This window comes from Salvelinus fontinalis, chromosome 18 (assembly GCF_029448725.1).
Source record: "Salvelinus fontinalis isolate EN_2023a chromosome 18, ASM2944872v1, whole genome shotgun sequence".
NCBI classification, from domain to species: domain Eukaryota; kingdom Metazoa; phylum Chordata; class Actinopteri; order Salmoniformes; family Salmonidae; genus Salvelinus; species Salvelinus fontinalis.
This window is the reverse complement of record NC_074682.1, coordinates 47,971,302-47,995,122: the sequence shown is the minus strand read 5'-3', so window position 1 is coordinate 47,995,122 and position 23,821 is coordinate 47,971,302. Positions and strand designations below refer to the sequence as shown.

Sequence of the window (23,821 nt, the reverse complement as noted above, 5' to 3'; positions counted from 1 at the left end):
TTCAAAACTTTCAAAGTTTAATTTCTCTCCCAATGCCTTAAAATGTATGGATTCATATTTATCTGACAGAATGCAGTGTGTTAGAATCAATTGGAAAGCCTCATTTTCTGGCAACTGTACAACCAGGAATTTCTAAACTTTCAAGGATTTTAGGTCCATATAAAATAAGATTTTTAAAAAATAATAAAAAAATAAATTAAAATAGAATTACAACACTGTAAAACATGATCAGGGATTCAGGATGGAATATCCTTTACATTTTTCCCATGCTGTTATTTTACTATGACTTTGTTTTGGGGCCGAACTGGTGGTAGTTATGGGGGAAAAAGACGCTGCAGAGTTAATTGAAAATGTCATGGTTGATTAGCTTTTTTCATTAGGTAGGGTATTTTCTCTTGAACCATATGGTCTATCCACTACAAACCCATGGACAACATGTACACAGATGTAAAGATTAGGACAAATTTTAAATGAATATTTTTTTTAAGTCATTCAAGTATAAATGACCTGTGTAAATACCAGATTTACTGCAAATTCCAGTAACTTTGGTGAATTACTGGTAGTTTTGCAACCCTAGCCTTGAGCAGTCATGTCTGTGGGTATTAATGTTACACACAGAAAGTGAAAAAAGGAAATAACCACTTCACCCAGCTGTCTGTCTAAACTACTTGCACACATCTCAGACACCCATGCATACCCCACAAGACATGCCACAAGAGATCTCTTCACAGTCCGCAAGTCCCCAGAACAAACTATGGGAGGCACACAGTACTACATAGAGCCATGACTACATGGATATCTATTCCACATCATGTAACTGTAAAGCAGTAAAATTAGATTTTAAAAACAGATTAAAAAACACCTTATGGAACTGGGTCTGTGAAGCAACACAAACATTTGCACAGACACATGCATACACATGGATTTAGTATTGTAGATATGTGGTAGTGGTGGAGTAGGGGCCTGAGGGCACACAGTGTGCTGTGAAATCTATGAATGTATTGTAATGTTTTTAAAATTGTATAAACTGCCTTAATTTCGCTGGAAACCAGGAAGAGTAGCTGCTGCTTTGATTAGTTCTTGTTTTCTTTTTTACCATTTTAAAACCCATCTAGGTACTGATTGATGATTTCAATGTGTAAATATTTAATTTGTCTGTCCCTAATAAATAAATACACGAAGAACCAGAGCTCTGACTTATTGTATGTTGCTATTAAAAAATATATATATTTAACCTTTATTTAACTAGGCAAGTCAGTTAAGAACAAATTCTTATTTACAATGATGGCCTAGGAACAGTGGGTTAAACTGCCTTGTTCAGGGGCAGAAGGACAGATTTCTACCTTGTCAGCTCGGTGACTCGATTAACACCCTTTCGGTTACTGACCCAACGCTCTAACCACTAAGCTACCTGCCGCCCCAATTGAAGTGTTCATAGTGACCAATCTGCCATTTTCATACCGTATGCAGGATGTAAGTATGAAGGTTTACGAACCTGTGTTTGTTAGATTAACTTACCTCAATATAAAAGGTGTAGTACTGACACTTTTCCTAGTTTAGGCCCCACGTTTCATGAGCATATCTAGTATGCTACGACAGTTCAGGGCAAGCACCTTTTTCAATTCAATATTTACAGTCTATCAGAAGATAAAGTGAACGGAATTAACAAAACAAGTATAAATGCATCAAATTAATTTACAAAAATAACCTTAGGTATACTATATACTTTAGCGGTAATATCCTTATATACATCCCAGACCTGGGTTCAAATACTACTTGAAATCATTTCAACTATTTGAGCCGTCCTTTATTTGTTGTAATGGAGCCAATACAAAAGTCCCAAAAGTGCAAACAAAGTATTTGAACAAAGGTCTGACGTCCCTTGACTAGGTGACTATGAGATCTGACGTGTGAACACCCTCTCCTCCGGTTCCTTCTGGGCACTGTGGACCACCCGGCACCTGAACTCTGAGCCGTAGTCCTCTGTGGTTGGGCTCAGTTTGAGGAAGCTCCACATAGAGTAGAGGCCGTTGACGTTGAGGCTGGGTGGGGAGTTGAAGAACTGGCTGTTGGGGACCGTCTGTCCGTCCTTAAACCATGTGACAGACACTTGTTCAGGACAGAAGTCTTTGATGCAGAGGTTGAGCGTGCACTCCTCTTCCAGCAGAGGGAGTAGTGGCTCACACTTGATGAACATCACGCTTGGAGGAGTACCTGGTGAAGAAGACACATGGGTCCTATTCATTACAGTAGGCATCAAATGGAATAAAATTGCCTGAAACAGGGAGGGAGTACTTGGATTTGTCCGAGAAGAAATTATAATTTTCAGTTGCAAAAATAGTTTTGCTATGATAAGCCCAAATGAACACAACTGATGACACACCACGTTTGCGCAAAAAGTTCTCAAAAGACACTATCAACTTATCAGAGGAAGACTATCTTGAATAACAGCTCCATCAGTTATATTCTGTCTGTTGATGCCTTCTGAGCAAAATTAGGACAACCAACAAATATAATTCCATTTCCAGGATGTAAACTTGCCCTCTAACTCGTATTTCATCTACACATTTTGACAATTACCGCCATATAACCTAGCTTTGATTGTCTGAATACATTTGTGAGATAAATGTAGAAACGTAACTAAAATAGAGTTCTCAAACTGGTGCCCCCCCCTCTCCACAGTCAAAACGAGTTTGTGACCCCTGTGCTAAAAAGAACAGCATGTCTTTGGTTAGTTACCTTGTGTGTTGATATGATAGAGAACGTCTTTGTATCCTGGCCCGGGGAAACTGGAGTGATACAAGCGGCATGTGTAGACCACACTCTCGTCTTCCTGAGCTATTGTCAGTTCGATCTTACTCCACATGCTGTGCATCCGCTCGTGGTCAGAGAACGGTCCATAGTTAGTGACTGTCCTCACCTGCTCCCCATCATTTCTCGACCACTCGAGATGGAGGTCGTCCGGGTAAAACTTCTCGACCCGACAGCATAGCACCAGCAACCTCTTCACCTCTGGGATCTGAGGCATGCTGGAGATGTGAAAGAACGATGGAGTCACTGGGGAAAATGAAAAGGGAACAGTGTGTTAAGTCAAAAGTGGCACATTTCTAGATATTGGTACAGATTCAGTTGGATGGACTTTTTTGGTTGTGTTTTATGAATGACATTGTATATAAAATATGATATATAATATTAATATGTCCACTCATTTGTATTGCTCTCAAGACCCACTTCAAGCTTGTACTACTACCTGACTTTAAACACAGAACAGTTCAGCATGACGTACTGGTTACGTTATTCAATTATTATAGTTATTCCATGACATTATTCCATTACCTTTTACACTCACAGTGGTCTCCCTGGTGATCTTCCTGCCTCTGTACAGCACAACACACAGGTACTTAGCCTGGTCCTCACTGACTGACAGACAGACGGACAGGGTGGACACGTGATGCATGCTCTCAGAGTGGATGTTAGCCTGGTCACTCAGGTCATTGCGGCTCAACAGTGCCTTTGATTGGCTATTGGAAGCTGCGTTACAGTCCCTATTGGCTGTTATCTTGTACCATTTCACTTTGAGCTCTCTCAGTCGTACTCTTTTAATGGTGCATTTTAAGTTGGTCGGCTTCATGGCATAAACGATGGTGGGTTTGATGATGTCAGAGATGCTGGGAGGAACTGAGGATAAATACACAAATATTATGACAATGATCATGCTACATCAGTAGTCACCATGCTACATCGGTAGTCACCGTGCTACTTCGGTAGTCACCGTGCTACGTCGGTAGTCACCGTGCTGCGTCGGTAGTCACCACGCTACGTCGGTAGTCACCATACTACATCAGTATTCACCATGCTGTCAGTAGTCACCATGCTACATCAATATTCATCATGCTACATCAGTAGTCACCATACTACGTCAGTTTTCACCATGCTACATCGGTATTCACCATGCTACGTCGGTATTCACCATGCTATGTCGGTAGTCACCATGCTGTCAGTAGGAACCATGCTATGTCGGTAGACACCATGCTACTTCGGTAGTCACCGTGCTATGTCGGTAGTCACCATGCTGTCAGTAGGAACCATGCTATGTCGGTAGACACCATGCTACGTCGGTAGTCACCATGCTGTCAGTAGTCACCGTGCTACGTCGGTAATCACCATGCTACGTCGGTAGTCACCATGCTACGTCGGTAGTCACCATGCTACGTCGGTAGTCACCATGCTATGTTGGTAGTCACCATGCTACGTCGGTAGTCACCATGCTACGTCGGTAGTCACCATGCTATGTTGGTAGTCACCATACTGTCAGAAGTCACCATGCTACATCAGTAGTCACCATACTACGTCAGTTTTCACCATGCTACATCGGTATTCACCATGCTACGTCAGTATTCACCATGCTACGTCAGTATTCACCATGCTACGTCGGTAGTCACCATGCTACGTCGGTAGTCACCATGCTACGTCGGTAGTCACCATGCTACGTCGGTAGTCACCATGCTACGTCGGTAGTCACCATGCTACGTCGGTAATCACCATGCTGTCAATAGTCACCGTGCTACGTCGGTAATCACCATGCTGTCAGTAGTCACCATGCTACGTCGGTAATCACCATGCTGTCAGTAGTCACCATGCTACGTCGGTAGTCACCATGCTACGTCGGTAGTCACCATGCTACGTCGGTAGTCACCATGCTACGTCGGTAATCACCATGCTGTCAATAGTCACCGTGCTACGTCGGTAATCACCATGCTGTCAGTAGTCACCATGCTACGTCGGTAGTCACCATGCTACGTCGGTATTCACCATGCTACATCAGTATTCACCATGCTGTCAGTAGTCACCATTCTACAAGGTGTGCAGGCTTTTGTTCCAGCACAACAGAACACACCTGAATCTAATAATCACTTCTTGGATGCAAACGTACCTGTGTAAAAATACCTGTAGAAGACCATTGCACCACCGATGATAGAGAAGACCAGAAGAACACTAACAAGACTAGTAACTACCATCAGTGTTACAGCATTAAACCCTGGATCTGATGAGAGAGGAGTTAGAAGTACATGTTGATTAGCTGATAAAATACACTAGAAATTCACTGAAATTGACTTTGTGTATAGTAGTGTTCAGTTGAATCCTTATTAAACCACCCAACTGCGGAGAAGACCAGAAGAACACTAACAAGACTAGTAACTACCATAAGTGTTTTAAACCCTGGATCTGATGAGGAGTTAGAAGTACATGTTGATCAAATACACTAGAAATACACTGAAATTGACTTTCAGTCCAATGAAATACACTATGTGTATAGTAGTGTTCAGTTGAATCCTAATAAAAACACCCAATTGCGTTTTTTTTATTTTTATTCTCATTGTATTTATTATCTGTATTTGTCTTTATGTCTTTTGTATGCTTAATGATATATTTGAATTTATGCTCAGAGCCGCAAGCTACATTTCCCCATGGGAAAAATACAGTATAATTTGTTATGAATCCCAATATAAAGCTGATAGAGTGGTGTGTTGGCTTCCCACCTTGCACGGTCAACAAGATGCTTTTGCTGTATTTTCCATCAGGGTAGGACCTATGTTCGATGTGACAGATGTACATGGCTCCTCCGCTCCCTACGGCTGAAGCCTGGACAGTGATGTGACTGCTCACACTGTAGGTGCCGTCTGGATTAGGCACAGCCATTCCAGTGCACACATCACGCGAGATGGCCCCGCGAGCCATGCTCCCACGGGCCACCCGGGAGCCATTTTGGATCAGCCAGGTCACGGCCAGATTCTCTGGGTAGAATCCCGTGATGTCACACATCAATGTCCTTTCCTCCCCCTCCATCACCGTGGCGGTCTCTGGGAGGGTCACTGAGGGTCTGGCTGAAGGGAAAAGATGGAGTAAAGAGAGTGAATTTATTTCCCTCACTGTGGCCTAGTTCACACACAATTAAATACATTGTACACACAGCCTGAGTATGAAGTTGTGAACTAGGCCTGTGTGTGTAAGGTAAAGCCATGTCATTTTGTAAACAAGAAGATACGTCCATTAGGATACTACTGGAGGCCTATTCTCAACAATTCTACTTACGCTCACAGCAATACCAATACTATTGCAGCATCAGTGGAGGATGGTGTCACTTTAAAATTGGAGGACCGGCTCATTGTAATGACTGGAACAGTACCAAACACATTCCATTCCAGTCATTACTATGAGCCGTTCTCTTTTCAACACCCTCCACTGCCTATCATTGCGTCATTTTCTGCTGGGCTAAAATGTTCTGGTGATAAAATGTACAAAAGAAGTGGCAAACAGCTGGTCAGACAGCACCTGATACTTCCAGCTGTGAGGAAACTTTGTATGTGTTAGGAGTGATGATCACTCTGCAGCGGTAGAGTCCCTCATCAGCCACGGTCATGTTGAACAAACGAAGGGATGCATTGCCCTGAAGCAACACCGTTTGGTCGACTCGAGACCCTTCACGATGCACCTTGGCGCTCTCATTCTGGAACGTATACACTAGGTGCTTTATGGTCTCTTCATCCACCATCATCCCCCACTCAACCGTGATTTTCTTCAGCGGTACATGTTCAGGCTTCTTGAAAGAGCAGTTTAAGGTAACGTCCGTGCCAGCTAAGATGGCTATCTTCTTTGTAGACTGGGCCTTTGCACCTACAGTCCAAAACACAAACCAGTTTAGGTAATATCTTTTTATCTCAGTCATGAGAGTTTGGGGTTGAGTGTCTTGCTGCAGTATTTGAATATTAAAAAATTTCACATGAGACTGCAGCATGTAGCTGGTAGGTATTTTATGATATCACGCTGACTCACAATCAATACATAGGATACGATACTTTTTTTGTCAATCTGCACAGATATACTTACATTTTTTTTGCTGTCACCGTACCCAACCGGACACATTGGGAGAAGTGCCCCTGGGAGCACTTAGGGGTAAAGTGCCTTGCTCAAGGGGTAGGTAGTTTACAGGGATATAAGAGCCAACAACCAGATCACTCCTTGCAGATTTCCCCACAGGCAGCTCGGGGGTTTGACCGCTGCCCCATAATCAAAACTGACACGTTTTATTTTATGTATTTATTTAACTAGGCAAGTCAGTTAAGAACAAATTCTTATTTACAATGACGGCCTACCCCGGACGACGCTGGGCCAATTGTGCGCCGCCCTATGGGACACCTAATCCCATCCGGATAGGAAACAGCCTATTCTCTGCTGTTACATAAAAAACATGCAGAGCAGAAACAGCTACTGTGAGATATCTTCCCATAAATGTAGTAATGCAACGATAAAGATTAGACGTGAAAAAATGTTTAAGAACTTGTTTCGTAGCCAAGTCAAATACTGTTGCTCGCTACTAGGACTGACTTTGACCTTTGTCCCACTACTCCTAAGAAACCTGTAGTTAGAATACAAAGACAATCAAAACACTGGCCAGTTTTTCCTCTTACCTTTACAATGCAAAATAATGAGCAGAATCGTAGTGACATTTTTAATATCCCAGCTACTATTCATTGGTAATCACGTTGGGTTTTTTACTGTGACAGGTGCATTGAGACTGGAGATCAATTCTGAAAGTAAACTTTGACACAGATCTCAGTCAAGTGCGTTCCCATGCTCCAATTGAGTCACAGGAAAGTTCATAAGTTACCAAATATGGACTTTGTTACGTAACAGTGAATATTGTGATTGTGGGCGTCAGAAAGGCGCAATAGAAATAGTATTGAGAAATCATTGCCTGCATACCGTGTGGGGCTGACTGAGGAACCACATTCTAGATTCTCAGCATACTAAACTGAAAGAACACAAACCAATAAAGCGAGCAGTCTTTTATTTCAAAAACAAATATTTCTAGTAACATAACATTGTGGCATTGACAGTCTCTATGCCTATATGCTTCCATACAAATAGAACTTAACAAATCAGTGCCAAACAGGGCATGTCATTATAAATGCATTTGCAGATTATCTCGTAGGTTCCCTTTAACCTACCATCGACCTCTTTCTCTCAACCGACTCACGACCACCTCTTTCTCCCTCTCAACCGACCACCTCTTTCTCCCTCTCAACCGACCACCTCTTTCTCCCTCTCAACCGACCACCTCTTTCTCCCTCTCAACCGACCACCTCTTTCTCCCTCTCAACCGACCACCTCTTTCTCCCTCTCAACCGACCACCTCTTTCTCCCTCTCAACCGACCACCTCTTTCTCCCTCTCAACCGACCACCTCTTTCTCCCTCTCAACCGACCACCTCTTTCTCCCTCTCAACCGACCACCTCTTTCTCCCTCTCAACCGACCACCTCTTTCTCCCTCTCAACCGACCACCTCTTTCTCCCTCTCAACCGACCACCTCTTTCTCCCTCTCAACCGACCACCTCTTTCTCCCTCTCAACCGACCACCTCTTTCTCCCTCTCAACCGACCACCTCTTTCTCCCTCTCAACCGACCACCTCTTTCTCCCTCTCAACCGACCACCTCTTTCTCCCTCTCAACCGACCACCTCTTTCTCCCTCTCAACCGACCACCTCTTTCTCCCTCTCAACCGACCACCTCTTTCTCCCTCTCAACCAACCACCTCTTTCTCCCTCTCAACCAACCACCTCTTTCTCCCTCTCAACCAACCACCTCTTTCTCCCTCTCAACCAACCACCTCTTTCTCCCTCTCAACCAACCACCTCTTTCTCCCTCTCAACCAACCACCTCTTTCTCCCTCTCAACCAACCACCTCTTTCTCCCTCTCAACCAACCACCTCTTTCTCCCTCTCAACCGACCCACGACCACCTCTTTCTCCCTCTCAACCGACCCACGACCACCTCTTTCTCCCTCTCAACCGACCCACGACCACCTCTTTCTCCCTCTCAACCGACCATCGACCACCTCTTTCTCCCTCTCAACCGACCATCGACCACCTCTTTCTCCCTCTCAACCGACCATCGACCACCTCTTTCTCCCTCTCAACCGACCATCGACCTCTTTCTCCCTCTCAAGCGAACTTCGTCAAGCTTTTTGATGACAGCGTGGGACTTCTTGGACGAGGCTGCGTAGGCCTTCAGCAGCTTCTCGAACAGAGCCTCAGTGTTGGGGTGGGTGCTGAGGAAAGCTTTCTCCAGCACGTACATGTCCACTCCCTTGTCCTCAGGCAACGCCGATATGTAGCTCAGGCCAAAGTCAATGAGGACCAGCTCCGTCTCTCCGCCCGCCTTCAACAGCATGTTGGAAGTGGTCAAGTCTCCATGGACAACGTCCTCATCGTGCATTTTGGCCAGAATCTGACCCATCTTCTTAGCGAGCTGGTCCAGGCGTTCCTCTGGGCTTTTCTGGGCAGAGGAGAGCTGTGTGGAGGCGATGTGGTCTCGTACGGTGATGGAGCCGACGATGTCTTCAAGGAAGATGCAGTGGGAGGTGTAGTCTACAAAGTAGACGACTGGTGCAGATATTCCTGAAGAGAGAGAGAGATATATATTGGTGGGGATGAGAGAGAAGGGAGGGTATAATTAGACACTAATACAGATCAGGAATATACAGGCTTGTATCTTATCTGATATGTACACTACATGGCCAAAGGTATGTGGACACGTGCTCGAACATCTCCTTCCTCCTTCTGGGAAGGCTTTCTACTAGATGTTGGAACATTGCTGCGGGGACTTCCATTCAGCCACAAGCGCATTAGTGAGGTCAGGCATTGATGTTGGGTGATTAGGCCTGGCTCACAGTCGGTGTTCCAAGTCATCCCAAAGATGTTTGATGGGGTTGAGGTCAGGACTCTGTGCAGGCCAGTCACGTTCTTCCACACCGAATACCAACAAAGCATTTCTGTATGGACCTCGCATTGTGCATATGGCCATTGTCATGCTAAAACAGGAAAGGGCCTCCCCAAACTGTTGCCACAAAGTTGTAAGCACAGAATCGTCTAGAATGTCATTGTAAGCTGTAGAGTTAAGATTCCCCTTTACTGGAACTTAGGGGCCTAGCCCGACCCATGAAAAACAGCCCCAGACCATTATTCCTTCTCCACCAAACTTTACAGTTGGCAATATGCATTCAAGCAGGTAGCGTTCTCCTGGCAACCCATTTCATTAAGCTCCCGAAGCACAGTTCTTGCGCTGAACTTTTCAGAGGCAGGTTGGAACAAATGATTTTTACGCTCTACACGCTTCAGCACTCGGCAGTCCCGTTCTGTGAGCTTGTGTGGCCTACCACTTCGTGGCTGAGCAGTTGTCGCTCCTAGACGTTTCCACTTCACAATAATAGCACTTACAGTTGATCTGGGCAGCTCTAGCAGGGCAGAAATTTGAAGAACTGACTTGTTGGAAAGGTGGCATCCTATGACGGTGCCACGTTGAAAGTCACTGAGTTCTTCAGTGAGGCTATTCTACTGCCAATGTTTGTCTATGGAGATTGCATGGCTGTGTGCTCAATTTTATAGACTTGTCAGCAACGGGTGTGGCTGAATTAGCCGAATCCACTAATTTAAAAAGGGGTGTCCACATACTTTTGTATATATAATGTATAATCTGCGCTAGAACAGTATAGGCCTAGCATCCTGTATTGAAAAGAATTGACAGCTGTCCAGTTCTGGACACCTGTGCAGTGAGAAGCAGCTCTGTAACTAACATTTATTTCAAGATTAAAAATGATTGCATAGAACACCTGTAGTCACTCACTACATCTTGTCCAAAGATTGCTCCCTCTGATTTTCAGTTGAATTATTCATGACAGTGCAGACTGCATACAACAGTTAATTTGGCCTATGCTGTAGGCCTGTTTTACATTCAGCAATTAGCAAGAACAAGCCTGCTTTTTTCCCCGAATAGGCTATTAGGCCTAGTATAAAAAATAAATGTCCTATAGCTTTTGCTGGGATTTCATGAGAAGAGGAATTGCCTACTGAGAGGCGCGGAGAGGCGTGCATAGGCCTATATACTATTGCTCACAGAAACAGCTGGAAGAGAGAGAATAGTCATGTGTAACTGACGTAAGAAGTTAAATGTTAGGCCATTCATTAGCTAAATATTAGTGCTATAGGCTAAATATTTATCTGTGAAAGTGCCTGAAAATAAAGTTAACAGATTATGAAATGGCAGATCTGTGCATTCCTCCAGGCCACACTCTGGTCCCCGGGCACGCAAATCTCCACTTTTGATTAGGACCATTTTAGACAAGAACATTATTCTACCTGGGCTATATACAAAGTGAAATGAGGATTATATTATTGTTATCAAGTGAGTGCACAATTGTCTATAGGCTATAAACTGCAGTGATGTAGTCTAATTTCAATAACCACTCAAACATCCTGTTTTGAAAAGAAATAAGTACATTAGCAGGCCACTCATATGGTGTGTTTTGTCAGGATGTAGTCTATTGATGTTAATGTAGCAGTATTGCTTCCGTCCCTCTCCTCGCCCCTACCTGGGCTCGAACCAGGGACCCTCTGCACACATCAACAACTGACACCCACGAAGCACCCAAAAGTCGCGGCCCTTGCAGAGCAAGGGGAACAACTACTTCAAGGTCTCAGAGCGAGTGACGTTACCGATTGAAACGCTATTAGCGTGCATCACCACTAACTAGCTAGCCATTTCACATTGGTTACATTAAGACTAGATATAGGCCTATTCACTACAGTATTAAGCCTAACATTGAGTTGATGAATTATGGGCTAATATGCATACGCTTCTAATTTAGGCTATACATCTCGAGCCTATCAGTCTTCATTGTTCTGTTGCACAATTATGCCTCTCCGCTGCCTCGGCTATTCCTCTTAAATCATGTACAGTCCCAGGAAAAACCAGACTATACAAACGCTTGTTGGACACTTATTTCGACTTATTTTCTTTAGACTACTAATAGCCTATTGGAGGAGATGCAGGCTTGCTCTTGCTTGCTGAACATGGCATAGTATAATTTTATATGGAATCTTTTCTTAATTTATATAGACTAATCAACGATGATCATGCTCGGTCCTGGGCCCCCCACACACACACCTGGACAATATGCCATTTTAGTCGAGACAAAAAAAATGATGCCACCTGTCGTGGAAATTCATACCGAGGGAGACATTTCTTAAAACAATCATCTTTATTTAATATCGATTATTATTGCAATAATGAAGCCGTCAACTGCACACTCAAGGTATCTTGTAAAACCATACACCCAGATTTGCTGCAGGGTGCTACAGGTTAGACCATAAAACACAGCATTAGTAGGACAGAAATATCTCAGTTTGTTAAGTAAATAATTGTTAAATATCCAACAAATCAGGTAAATATGTAATTTTTCTGTCACACATCATAACCCGCAAAGTAGAATAGTAGCCTAGGCCATACAGTATCGGCAAGCAATGCACTTTTATGAATACCCATGTAGTTACCTACCGTTTGTAAAACAGACAATTTACCATTAATCCCTGTCATTTGGTTAGCCTACATTATTTTCTGTTAATGCATGTATTAATTACAGTAATTTAGTTTTCATTTTCAGAGTGGAAACGTTATTTGCAGAGTGAGGAACCTGCTACAATTGTGAGAAACACGTGTTGGTATATTTAAGACCATAATTTACTCGCTCAACGTCAGCAATGAGCACATGTCTGGTTTCTCTGTCCTGTTAATGTAGACGGAGCGCAGGAGACTGAGTACCATAGAAGTAGGTCCACCTGGCCTGCTCCTCGCAAATTTCAACATGTAGGGAAGTGCCCAGGTCTGTTTCTCAGTCATTCTCTCTTCACCTCAAACAGAAAGTCAACGATGTCCGTTCTTTTCATCCATTCAAATTTTAGTAGTTCCTCACAATCTTTCCAACACTCTCCCCCTCGATAATCAGCTTCGCTAATAATTAGGCTATGACATGTTGAGTATATTGGTTTCTATTTTAATGATTGTCAATTTCATGTTCATACTATAGCAGAGCGGTCACCTTCATACTTTTCTTGTCAATTTATTATCGTATGGCCTACTTTCGGAAAGGCTAAATTAGGCCTATAGGTTTATTACAATACTTTTTTAAGGAAAGGATAAATATTTTCTCATGTGTCTTGACTACGCTGGTGGTTGATTGACTGGTGCTTTGACTGGGGTTTAAGTTAGATTATTCTCTCTATTCTAGAGGTCAACCGATTGGAATGGCTGATTAATTAGGGCCGATTTCAAGTTTTCATAACAATCGGAAATCGGTATTTTTGGACACCGATTTGGCCGTTTTTTTTGGTTTGTTTTTTACACCTTTATTTAACTAGGCAAGTCAGTTGAAGACATTCTTATTTTCAATGACAGCCTAGGAACGGTGGGTTAACTGCCTCGTTCAAGGGCAGAACAACAGATTTTTACCTTGTCAGCTCGGGGGATTCAATCTTGCAACCTTAGTTAACTAGTCCAACACTAACCACCTGATTACATTGCACTCCACGAGGAGCCTGCCTGTTACGCGAATGCAGTAGAAGCCATGGTAAGTTGCTAGCTAGCATTAAACTTCTTATAAAAAAACAATCAATCAATCGATCATAAACACTAGTTAACTACACATGGTTGATGATATTACAGTTTTATCTAGCGTGTCCTGCGTTGCATATAATCGATGCGGATCGTTGCTCCAATGTGTACCTAACCATAAACATCAATGCCTTTCTTAAAATCAATACACAGAAGTATATATTTTTAAACCTGCATATTTAGCTAAAAGAAATCCAGGATAGCAGGCAATATTAACCAGGTGAAATTGTGTCACTTCTCTTGCGTTCATTGCACGCAGAGTCAGTGTATATGCAACAGTTTGGGCCGCCTAACTTGCCAGAATGTTACGTAATTATGACATAACATTGAAGGTTGTGCAATATAACAGGAATATTTAGACTTACAGATGCCACCCGTTAGATAAAATATGGAACGGTTCCGTATTTCACTGAAAGAATAAACGTCTTGTTTTCGAGATGATAGTTTCAGGATTAGACCATATTAATGACCTAAGGCTCGTATTTCTGTGTGTTATTATGTTATAACTAAGTCTATGATTTGATAGAGCAGTCTGACTGAGCGGTGGTAGGCAGCAGCAGGCTCGTAAGCATTCATTCAAACAGCACTTCCCTGCGTTTTGCCAGAAGCTCTTCGCTGTGCTTCAAGCCTATCAACTCCCGTGTAACCGATGTGAAATGGTTAGCTAGTTAGTGGGGAGCGCGCTAATAGCGTTTCAAACGTCACTCGCTCTGAGACTTGGAGTAGTTATTCCCCTTGCTCTGCATGGGTAACGCTGCTTCGAGGGTGGCTGTTGTCGTTGTGTTCCTGGTTCGAGCCCAGGTAGGAGCGAGAGGGATGGAAGCTATACTGTTACACTGGCAATACTAAAGTGTCAAATACAAATGGTATTGAGAGAAATAGTCCTATTATTCCTATAATAACTACAAACTAAAACTGCTTACCTGGGAATATTGAAGACTCATGTTAAAAGGAACCACCAGCTTCATATGTTCTCATGTTCTGAGCAAGGAACTTAAACGTTAGCTTTCTTACATGGCACATATTGCACTTTTACTTTCTTCTCCAACACTTTGTTTTTGCATTATTTAAACCAAATTGAACATGTTTCATTATTTATTTGAGGCTAAATTGATTTTATTGATGTATTACATTAAGTTAAAATAAGTGTTCATTCAGTATTGTTGTAATTGTCATTATTACAAATAAATAAAATAAATAAATAAAATAGGCAGATTAATCGGTATCGGCGTTGAAAAATCAGTCAACCTCTACTCTATACGCCTATATGTACATTCAGAAAGCTGTCTAAAGTTGCCTTTCTGGACGCCATTTCTTTAATAACAATCAAACGCTCCTGTCATGATTTAATCTTGTAAAATGCCTATTTTCAGTAGCTTAGGCTACATTATTTATCTCATTACCGCGTCTTCTCTTTGAAGAACGGTCGAATGACCGCTGCAATATTTCCGGAAAAGTGGGAGACAACTGATTGGATTTCGTGTTTTGTGCACGAAATAGGTTCTCTATTTAAAGAAAATATATTATATATATATATAGATTAGTTGAAGTCGGAGGTTTACATACACCTTAGCCAAATACATTTAAACTCAGTTTTCCACAACTCCTGATATTTAATCCTAGTAAAAATTCAGTCTTAGGATCACCATTTTATTTTAAGAATGTGAAATGTCCGAATAATAGTAGAGAGAATAATTTATTTCAGCTTCACATTCCCAGTGGGTCAGACGTTTACATACACTCAATTAGTATTTGGTAGCATTGCCTTTAAATTGTTTAACTTGGGTCAAACGTTTTGGGTAACCTTTCACAAGCTTCCCACAATAAGTTGGGTGAATTTTGGCCCATTCCTCCTGACAGAGCTGGTGTAACTGAGTCAGGTTTGTAGGCCTCCTTGCTCACACATGCTTTTTAAGTTCTGCCCACACATTTTTTATAGGATTGAGGTCAGGGCTTTGTGATAGCCACTCCAATACCTTGACTTTGTTGTTCTTAAGCCATTTTGTCACAACTTTGGAAGTATGCTTGGGGTCATTGTCCATTTGGAAGACCCTTTTTTTATTTTTATTTTATTTTTATTTTACCTTTATTTAACTAGGCAAGTCAGTTAAGAACAAATTCTTATTTTCAATGACGGCCTAGGAACAGTGGGTTAACTGCCTGTTCAGGGGCAGAACGACAGATTTGTACCTTGTCAGCTCGGGGATTTGAACTTGCAACCTTCCGGTTACTAGTCCAACGCTCTAACCACTAGGCTACGCTGCCGCCCCGCGACCAAGCTTTAACCTCCTGACTGATGTCTTGAGTTAATACCTCAATATATCCACATAATTTTCCTTCCTCGTGATGCCATGTATTTTGTGAAGCGCACCAGTCCCTCCTGCATCAAAGCACCCCCACAACATGATGCTGCCACCCCCGTGCTTCACAGTTGGGATGGAGTTCTTTGGCTTGCAAACCTCCCCCTTTCTCCTCCAAACATAACAATGGTCATTATGGCCAAACAGTTCTATTTTTGTTTAATCAGACCAAAAAGTACAATATTTGTCCCCATGTGCAGTTGCAAACCGTAGTCTGGCTTTTTTTATGGCGGTTTTGGAGCAGTGGCTTCATCCTTGCTGAGCGGCCTTTCAGGTTATGTTGATATAGGACTCGTTTTACTGTGAATATAGATACTTTTGTATCTGCTTCCTCCAGCATCTTCACAAGGTCCTTTGCTGTTGTTCTGGAATTGATTTGCACTTTCGCACCAAAGTACGTTTATCTCTAAGAGACAGAATGCGTCTCCTTCCTGAGCGGTATGACGGCTGCGTGGTCCCATGGTGTTTATACTTGTGTACTATTGGTTGTACAGATGAACGTGGTACCTTCAGGCATTTGGAAATTGCTCCAAAGGATGAACCAGACTTGTGGAGGTCTACAATTTTCCTTTTGAGGCCTTGGCTGATTTCTTTTGATTTTCCCATGATGTCAAGCAGAGGCACTGAGTTGGAAGGTAGGCCTTGAAATACATCCACAGGTACACCTCCAATTCACTCAAATTATGTCAATTAGCCTATCAGAAGCTTCTAAAGCCATGACATGATTTTCTGGAATTTTCCAAGCTGTTTATAAGCATAGTCAACTTCGTGTATGCAAACTTCTGACCCACTGGAATTGTGATACAGTGAATTATAAGTGAAATAATCTGTCTGTAAACAATTGTTGGAAGAATTACTTGTGTCATGCACAAAGTTGATGTCCTAACGACTTGCCAAAACTATATTTTGTTAACAAGAAATTTGTTACGTGGTTAAAAAACAAGCTAAGGACTCCAACCTAAGTGTATGTAAACTTCCAACTTTAACTGTATGTATGTATGTGCAGATAGGCCAACATACAAGGAAGACATCTTAATTTTGACTCCGTTAATGTTGTCAATACAAAAATTTGACAGATCCTCTCTAACATGGCATTTCTTAATTTGTTGATTAAGTAGGCAAATCACCTGAATAGTAATAGTAACGAAAGTGCCATAATAATAACAAAGTGTAATGGCTTGTTTCAAATTGATATTCTACTTAATAAAACCTATGAAAACAAGTGTACAAAGCATTTGGATCAGTTATGCGTCGTTCCTCGGCAGTTTAGCCTAAAAGGTCCAGGCACATTAGCAGACCAGTAATATGGTGCATTTGGTCAAGATGTATCAAGATGTAACAGAAACATGCTAATGCAGGGATTTCTAGTTTAACGCATATGAATTATGATCATGTGCGAGCAGGAACATGTATCCACAGTTTCCCCATTCGGCTTCTGTGTTTTAAATGTGCTCTATGCAAAAGTCACTCCACCATTTCTTGGTTGCTAAAATTCTAATAGCCTCATTTCAGTTTGTGACAAAACAAGCAAGTATAGTGTAGAGAATCACTGTACCATTTAAACCGCTGTGAAATATATTTTCCATTACAAAAACAAACATAAAAGAAGCTAATTAAACTTAAGAATGGGAAGCGTTGAAATAGCACACAGAACAGATCTACTGCTTCTTAGACTTGCTTTCAATGAATGACAGAACTATAACACACATTATATGTGAATTTGGTCAGGTCTCACAACAAGTTACATATTGCAGCTTTAAATGGGTTCAGAAATTAGGTAAAGTTAGGTATTGATAAATGGTCGCGCTATTTGCTAGAATCAACATTGAGTCAGCATCAGTCAATACTTTTAAAAATGTAAATTCTGAAAACGCTTACCTGTACCTGCTTGTCCTGTTCAACTGTGGCCCTTACACGGGGTGCTGAAATTCATACTTTTAATAAAATGTTATTGAATATAACAACCAACGTTTTCCTAATTGTATTGCTCAACTTAGCATGAACGCACTACTTACGTTGTTTTTGGGAGGTATCTGTACTATTTATATATTTGACAACTTTTACTTTTAACTACATTCCTAAATAAGTGCTTTTTTACTCCATACATTTTTCCTGACACCCAAAAGTACGTAGGACACTTTGGCAATTAAGGTCACAGTTATGAAAACTTAGGACAGTAAAGAGGCCTTTCTACTGACTCTGAAAAACACCAAAATAAAGATTCCCAGGGTCCCTGCTCATCTGCGTGAACGTGCCTTAGGCATGCTGCAAGGAGGCATGAGGACTGCTGACGTGACCAGGGCAATAAATTGCAATGTCTGTACTGTGAGACGCCGATGACTGCGCTAAAGAGAGACAGGACGGACAGCTGATCGTCCTCGCAGTGGCAGACCACGTAACAACACCTGCACAGGATCAGTACATCCGAACATCACACCTGCGGGACAAGTACAGGATGGCAACAACAACTGTCCGAGTTACACCAGGAACGCACAATCCCTCCATCAGTGCTCAGACTGTCCTCAATAAGCTGAGAGAGCTGGACTGAGGGCTTGTAGGCCTGTTGTAAAGGCAGGTCCTCACCAGACATCACCGGCAACAACGTCGCCTATGGGCACAAACCCACCGTCGCTGGACCAGACAGGACTGGCAAAAAGCGCTCTTCACTGACGAGTCGCGGTTGTCTCACCAGGGGTGATGGTCGGATTCTCGTTTATCTTCGAAAGGAATGAGCATTACACCGAGGCCTGTACTCTAGAGCGGGATCAATTTGGAGGTGGAGCGTTCGTCATGGTCTGGGGTGGTGTGTCACAGCATCATCGGACTGAGCTTTTTGTCATTGCAGGCAATCTCAACGCTGTGCATTACAGGGAAGACATCTTCCTCCCTCATGTGGTACCCTTCCTGAAGGCTCATCCTGACATGACAACGCCACCAGCCATACTGCTTGTTCTGTGCATGATTTCCTGCAAGACAGTGTTCTGCCATGGCCAGCGAAGAGCCCGGATCTCAATCCTATTCAACACGTCTAGGACCTGTTGGATCGGAGGGTGAGGGCTAGGGCCATTCCCCCCAGAAATGTTCGGGAACTTGCTGGTGCCTTGGTGGAAGAGTGTGGTAACATCACACAGCAAGAACTGGCAAATCTGGTGCAGTCCATGAGGAAATGCACTGCAGTACTTAATGCAGCTGGTGGCCACACCAGATACTGACTGTTACTTTTGATTCTGACCCCCCTTTGTTCAGGGACACATTATTCCATTTCTATTAGTCACATGTCTGTGGAACTTGATCAGTTTCTCTCTCAGTTGTTGAATCTTATGTTCATACAAATATTTACACATGTTAAGTTTGCTGAAAATAAACACAGTTGACAGTGAGAGGACATTTCTTTTTTTGCTGAGTTTATGTCAGAGAGTAGACCAAAATATAAGTTGTCTGCTTTCCTTAATATAAGGACGTTTTTTTTTGTTTAAAAAAAAAAAGTTACAATAAGGAGGCTTTATACAGGGGGTACCAGTACCGAGTCAATGTGCAGAGGTACAGGTTAGTCAAGGTAATTTGTACATGTAGGCAATGGTAAAGTGACTATACATAGATAATAAACAGCGAGTAGCTGCACTGTGGCCATTTGATTAGCTGTTCAGCAGTCTTATGGCTTGGTGATAGAAGCTGTTAAGGAGCCTTTTGGACCTAGACTTGGCACTTCGGTACTGCTTGCCATGCAGTAGCAGAGAGAACAGTCTGACTTGGGTGACTGGAGTCTGACAATTTTTGGGGCCTTCCTCTGACAGCTCCTGGTATATAGGTCCTGGATGTCAGGAAGCATTTACATTTCCTTTTGACACTGAAGTATATTTAAAACCAAATACTTTTAGACTTTTACTCAAATAGTAATTTACTGGGTGACTTTCACTTTAGTCATTTTCTATTAAGGTATCTTTACTTTAATTCAAGTATGACAATTGTGTACTTTTGCCACCACTGGTTTTGCTGTATGTCTAGCCCGCATTTTCCATACATGTGCTTCATTTTTCAACTGGCTAAAACACAGATAGTAAAATGAGCCAGATATTTCACCTGATGTACAGTGCATTCAGAAAGTATTCAGACCCCTTGACTTTTTCCACATTTTGATACGTTACAGCCTCATTCTAAAATTTATTAAATTGTTTTTTTCTCCTCAATCTACACACATAATGACAAAGCAAAATCAGGTTTAGTATTTTTTTGTGTGCTAATTACAAATATCAAACTGAAATATCACATTTACATAAGTATTCAGACCCTTTACTATGCTGAGGCAACTTTGGCAGCGATTACAGCCGAGTTTTCTTGGGTATGATGCTACAAGCTAGCCACACCTTTATTTGGGAAGTTTCTCCCATTCTTTTCTGCAGAACCTCTCAAGCTCTGTCAGGTTGGATGAGGAGCATTGCTGCACAGCTATTTTCAGGGCTCTACATAGATGTTTGATCGGGTTCAAGTCCGGGCTCTGGCTGGGCCGCTCAATGACATTCAGAGACTTGTTCCGAAGCCACTCCTGCGTTATCTTGGCTGTGTGCTTAGGGTCGTTGTCTTGTTGGAAGGTGAACCTTCTCCCCAGTCTGAGGTCCTGAGAACTTTGGAGCAGATTTTCATCAAGGATCTCTCTGTACTTTGCGCCATTCATCTTTCCCTCGATTATGTCTAGTCTCCCAGTCCCTGCCACTGAAAAAAAAGCATCACAGCATGATGCTGCCACCACCATGCTTCACCGTAAGGATGTTGCCAGGTTTCCTCCAGACGTGAGGCTTGGCATTCAGGCCAAAGAGGTCAATCTTGGTTTCATCATGCTCAGAGTCTTTAGGTGCCTTTTGGAAAACTCCAAGTGGGCTGTCAGGTGCCTTTTACTGAGGAGTGGCTTCCATCTGGCCACTCTACCACAAAGCCCTGATTGGTGGAGTGTGGCAGATATAGTTGTCCTTCTGGAAGGTACTCCCATCTCCACAGAGGAACTCTGGGGCTCAGTCAGAGTGATCATTATGTTCTTGGTCACCTCCTTGACCAAGGCCCTTCTCTCACGATTGCTCCATTTGACTGGGGGGCCAACTCTAGGAAGAGTCTTGGTGGTACCAAACTTCTTCCATTTAACAATGATACAGGCCAGTGTTCTTGGGGACTTTTAATGCTGCAGACATTTTTTGGTAACTTTCCCCAGATCTGTGCCTTGACACAATCCTGTATACAGACAATTCCTTCAATCTCATGGCTTGGTTTTTGACTCTGACATGCACTGTCAGCTGTGGAACCTTATATAGACAGGTGTGTGCCTTTCCAAATCACATCCAATCAATTGAATTTACCACAGGTGGACTCCAATCAAGTTGTAGAAAAATCTCAAGTATGATCAATGGAAACAGGATGCACCTGAGCTCAATTTCAAGTCTCATAACAAAGGGTCTGCATACTTAGGTAAATAAGGCATCTGTTTTTTTTATTTTATTAAATGTGGCAACATTTCTGAAAACCTGTTTTCACTTTGTCATTATGGGGTATTGTGTGTAGATTTGAGGGAAAAAATAATTTAATACATTTTAGAATAAGGCTGTAAAGTAACAAAATGTGGAAAAAGGGAAGGTGTCTGAATACTTTCCAAATGCACTGTATAGGCTAAATGTGAAGCATCCACTTGGCGTTTCCACTCACTACAAAAATGATGATGAGAGGAAGCTTATTTGCAGGCAGTGAGAGAAGATGGAACGAGATGGATTTTGGCTGACATTCTGCAACATTTCTAAATGATTAAACATTTGATGTCCATAGTTTTATGTTCCCAAAACTACAATCTCCAAGACTGTACCCTTTGCGAAAGTTTTCAAAAAATTACGATGTTTAGGAGCGCAAGGTCGAATTACGTTATTGCACACATGAACTTCAGACATTCCATAACGGAAATATGCAACTGAATGCTAGAATGCGCCAATAGGATCTCACAAACTCGTGCATGGCTCTGCCCACCTCCTTGCTTGTTCTGCGCACTATGATTCATTTGCTCCCATTTGATATGACATCCTATCGTCTAGGTCTTTCTTGGCTAAAAGCTAACAAGGTGGAGTCTGTGTACTTCCGTTTGTACCACAGCAAGGTAAAGCAACGCACGAGTTGAAAATATAACGCACTGCAGTACACCACAACTTAAGAGTTGCGGACTGCTCCATAAATTAATGACTTTCGACGGAACGCAATGCATCTGGTGGACATGAGGCGTAGGTCAAGGCCGCTACGTCTCCAGTTGAGCAACACAAATTAGGAAAAAGTCCGTGGTTGATTTTGATACGTTTAAAAAAAATAAAAGTATGAATTTTGCGCGACCAGTTCTCCGCCTTGATATAAGAGAACGGAGTTGAGTTTTCCTCAGCTACATCTTGCGCTAACACTACTCACCAGCTTTTCGACAGCGAAGTATTGAGCGCACCTCTTGCACGGTTCTGCGATGTGTGAGTTTTTCATCCAACAACGGGTGCCTGTACGATTTCGGAAACCTTTCTTTTACAATGGTTGGCTTGCCCAAAAATGACCCTCGATATACACGAGCTTCTGCACCCTGTTTTATCAGTTCTATTTTCTTAAGAAACTGCGGTAGGGCCACGCTGGTCCCGTCAACAGCCATGTTTACAAATCGCTGTATCGTCCCTGTTCCTGACAGTTGGCACAATTACATATATTTAAAACTGCTGCCACCTTCTGTTTCGGCGTAAAACTGACGAGGATCATAATTGATCATTTTCAAGCCATCAGTCGAAATCTGTAAAAATAATGGAGATAACGCAAGCCAGGTCACATCAAACATGTAATTCACAACTGGAAATTATAGCCCATACTGCCTACTGTGAGGTTAGTTATTAGACTGAACATTTTTATGACACACAATACGTGTTTTTTCCCTACTTCTGTCATTTATATGGGCTTTGCAGCCAATAATTTATTTACATGTACTACTGTGAGGGTTTTTATTTATCCTGCTTGTTGCTCTCAAGATCCCAAGGCATTAAGAAGGCATTCTTTCTTATCCCAAGGGTTCTCAGTTAAGCACTGCTTACAGTGGGTCCATGTGATCTACAATCCTGACGTTTCTAAATGCTAAAACAGATCATCAATAACCATCGCTTGCAATACGGTTTTTGAAACATATGGAACATATCTTTCATATTAGCAAAAATAGTATTTCAAATAAAAAAGATACTTACTGTAAAAGGTCAACCGACGAACTACACTTCCGATCCACTTCCTCCCTAGTTACACTTACTCACAGGTGTTTGAGCACCATAGATAGCTAATTAACACAGGTGGTTGCTTCCGTCTGCCTTCCGTAAACAAGCGCTGTAACACGGAGTGCAGTGCCTTCGGGAAAGTATTCAGACCCCTTGACTTTTTCCACAGTTTGTTACATTACAGCCTTATTCTAAAATTGACTTTTTTTTAAATCCTCAGCAATCTACACACACTACCCCCTAATAAAAATGCGAAAACAGGTTTCTAGACATTTTTGAAAATGTATTATGAATAAAAAACAAAAATATCTTATTTTACATACAGTAAGTATTCAGGGTGTTTGCTATGAGACTTGAAATTGAGCTCAGGTGCATCCTGTTTCCATTGATCATCCTTGAGATGTTTCTACAACTTTATTAGAGTCCACCTGTGGTAAATTCAATTGATTGGATGTGATTTGGAAAGGCACACACCTGTCTATATAAGGTCCCACAGCTGACAGTGCATGTCAGAGTCAAAAACCAAGCCATCAGGTCAAAGAAATTGTCTGTAGAACTCAGAGAAAGGAGCAATCGGGGTAGAAGGGCCTTGGTCAGGGAGGTGACCAAGAACACGATGGGCACTCTGACAGAGCTCTAGAGTTCCTCTGTGGAGATGGGAGAACCTTCCAGAAAGACAACCATCTCTGCTCCCCTCCACC

At 42.3% G+C, this 23,821-nt stretch overlaps 1 protein-coding gene and 1 gene segment (V, D, J or C); both read right to left on the bottom strand.

Annotated features, from left to right (window-relative positions):
- Positions 1–1,191: 1,191 nt before the first annotated feature.
- On the bottom strand, positions 1,192–8,854 carry LOC129815671 (Ig mu chain C region-like). The segment is given in 7 exon segments: positions 1,192–2,214; positions 2,740–3,057; positions 3,337–3,678; positions 4,934–5,044; positions 5,541–5,885; positions 7,470–8,569; positions 8,770–8,854. Coding segments are annotated over 6 exon segments (1,500 nt in total).
- A 120-nt stretch (positions 8,855–8,974) lies between these two features.
- Positions 8,975–22,554, bottom strand: LOC129815672 (EKC/KEOPS complex subunit TP53RK-like). Its single transcript, XM_055869675.1, has 2 exons — positions 22,294–22,554; positions 8,975–9,459 (listed from the first exon to the last, which is right to left on the bottom strand). Exons 1-2 carry the CDS (start codon positions 22,517–22,519, stop codon positions 8,975–8,977), a joined length of 711 nt encoding a protein of 236 aa, XP_055725650.1. The 5' UTR covers positions 22,520–22,554.
- Positions 22,555–23,821: the final 1,267 nt, after the last annotated feature.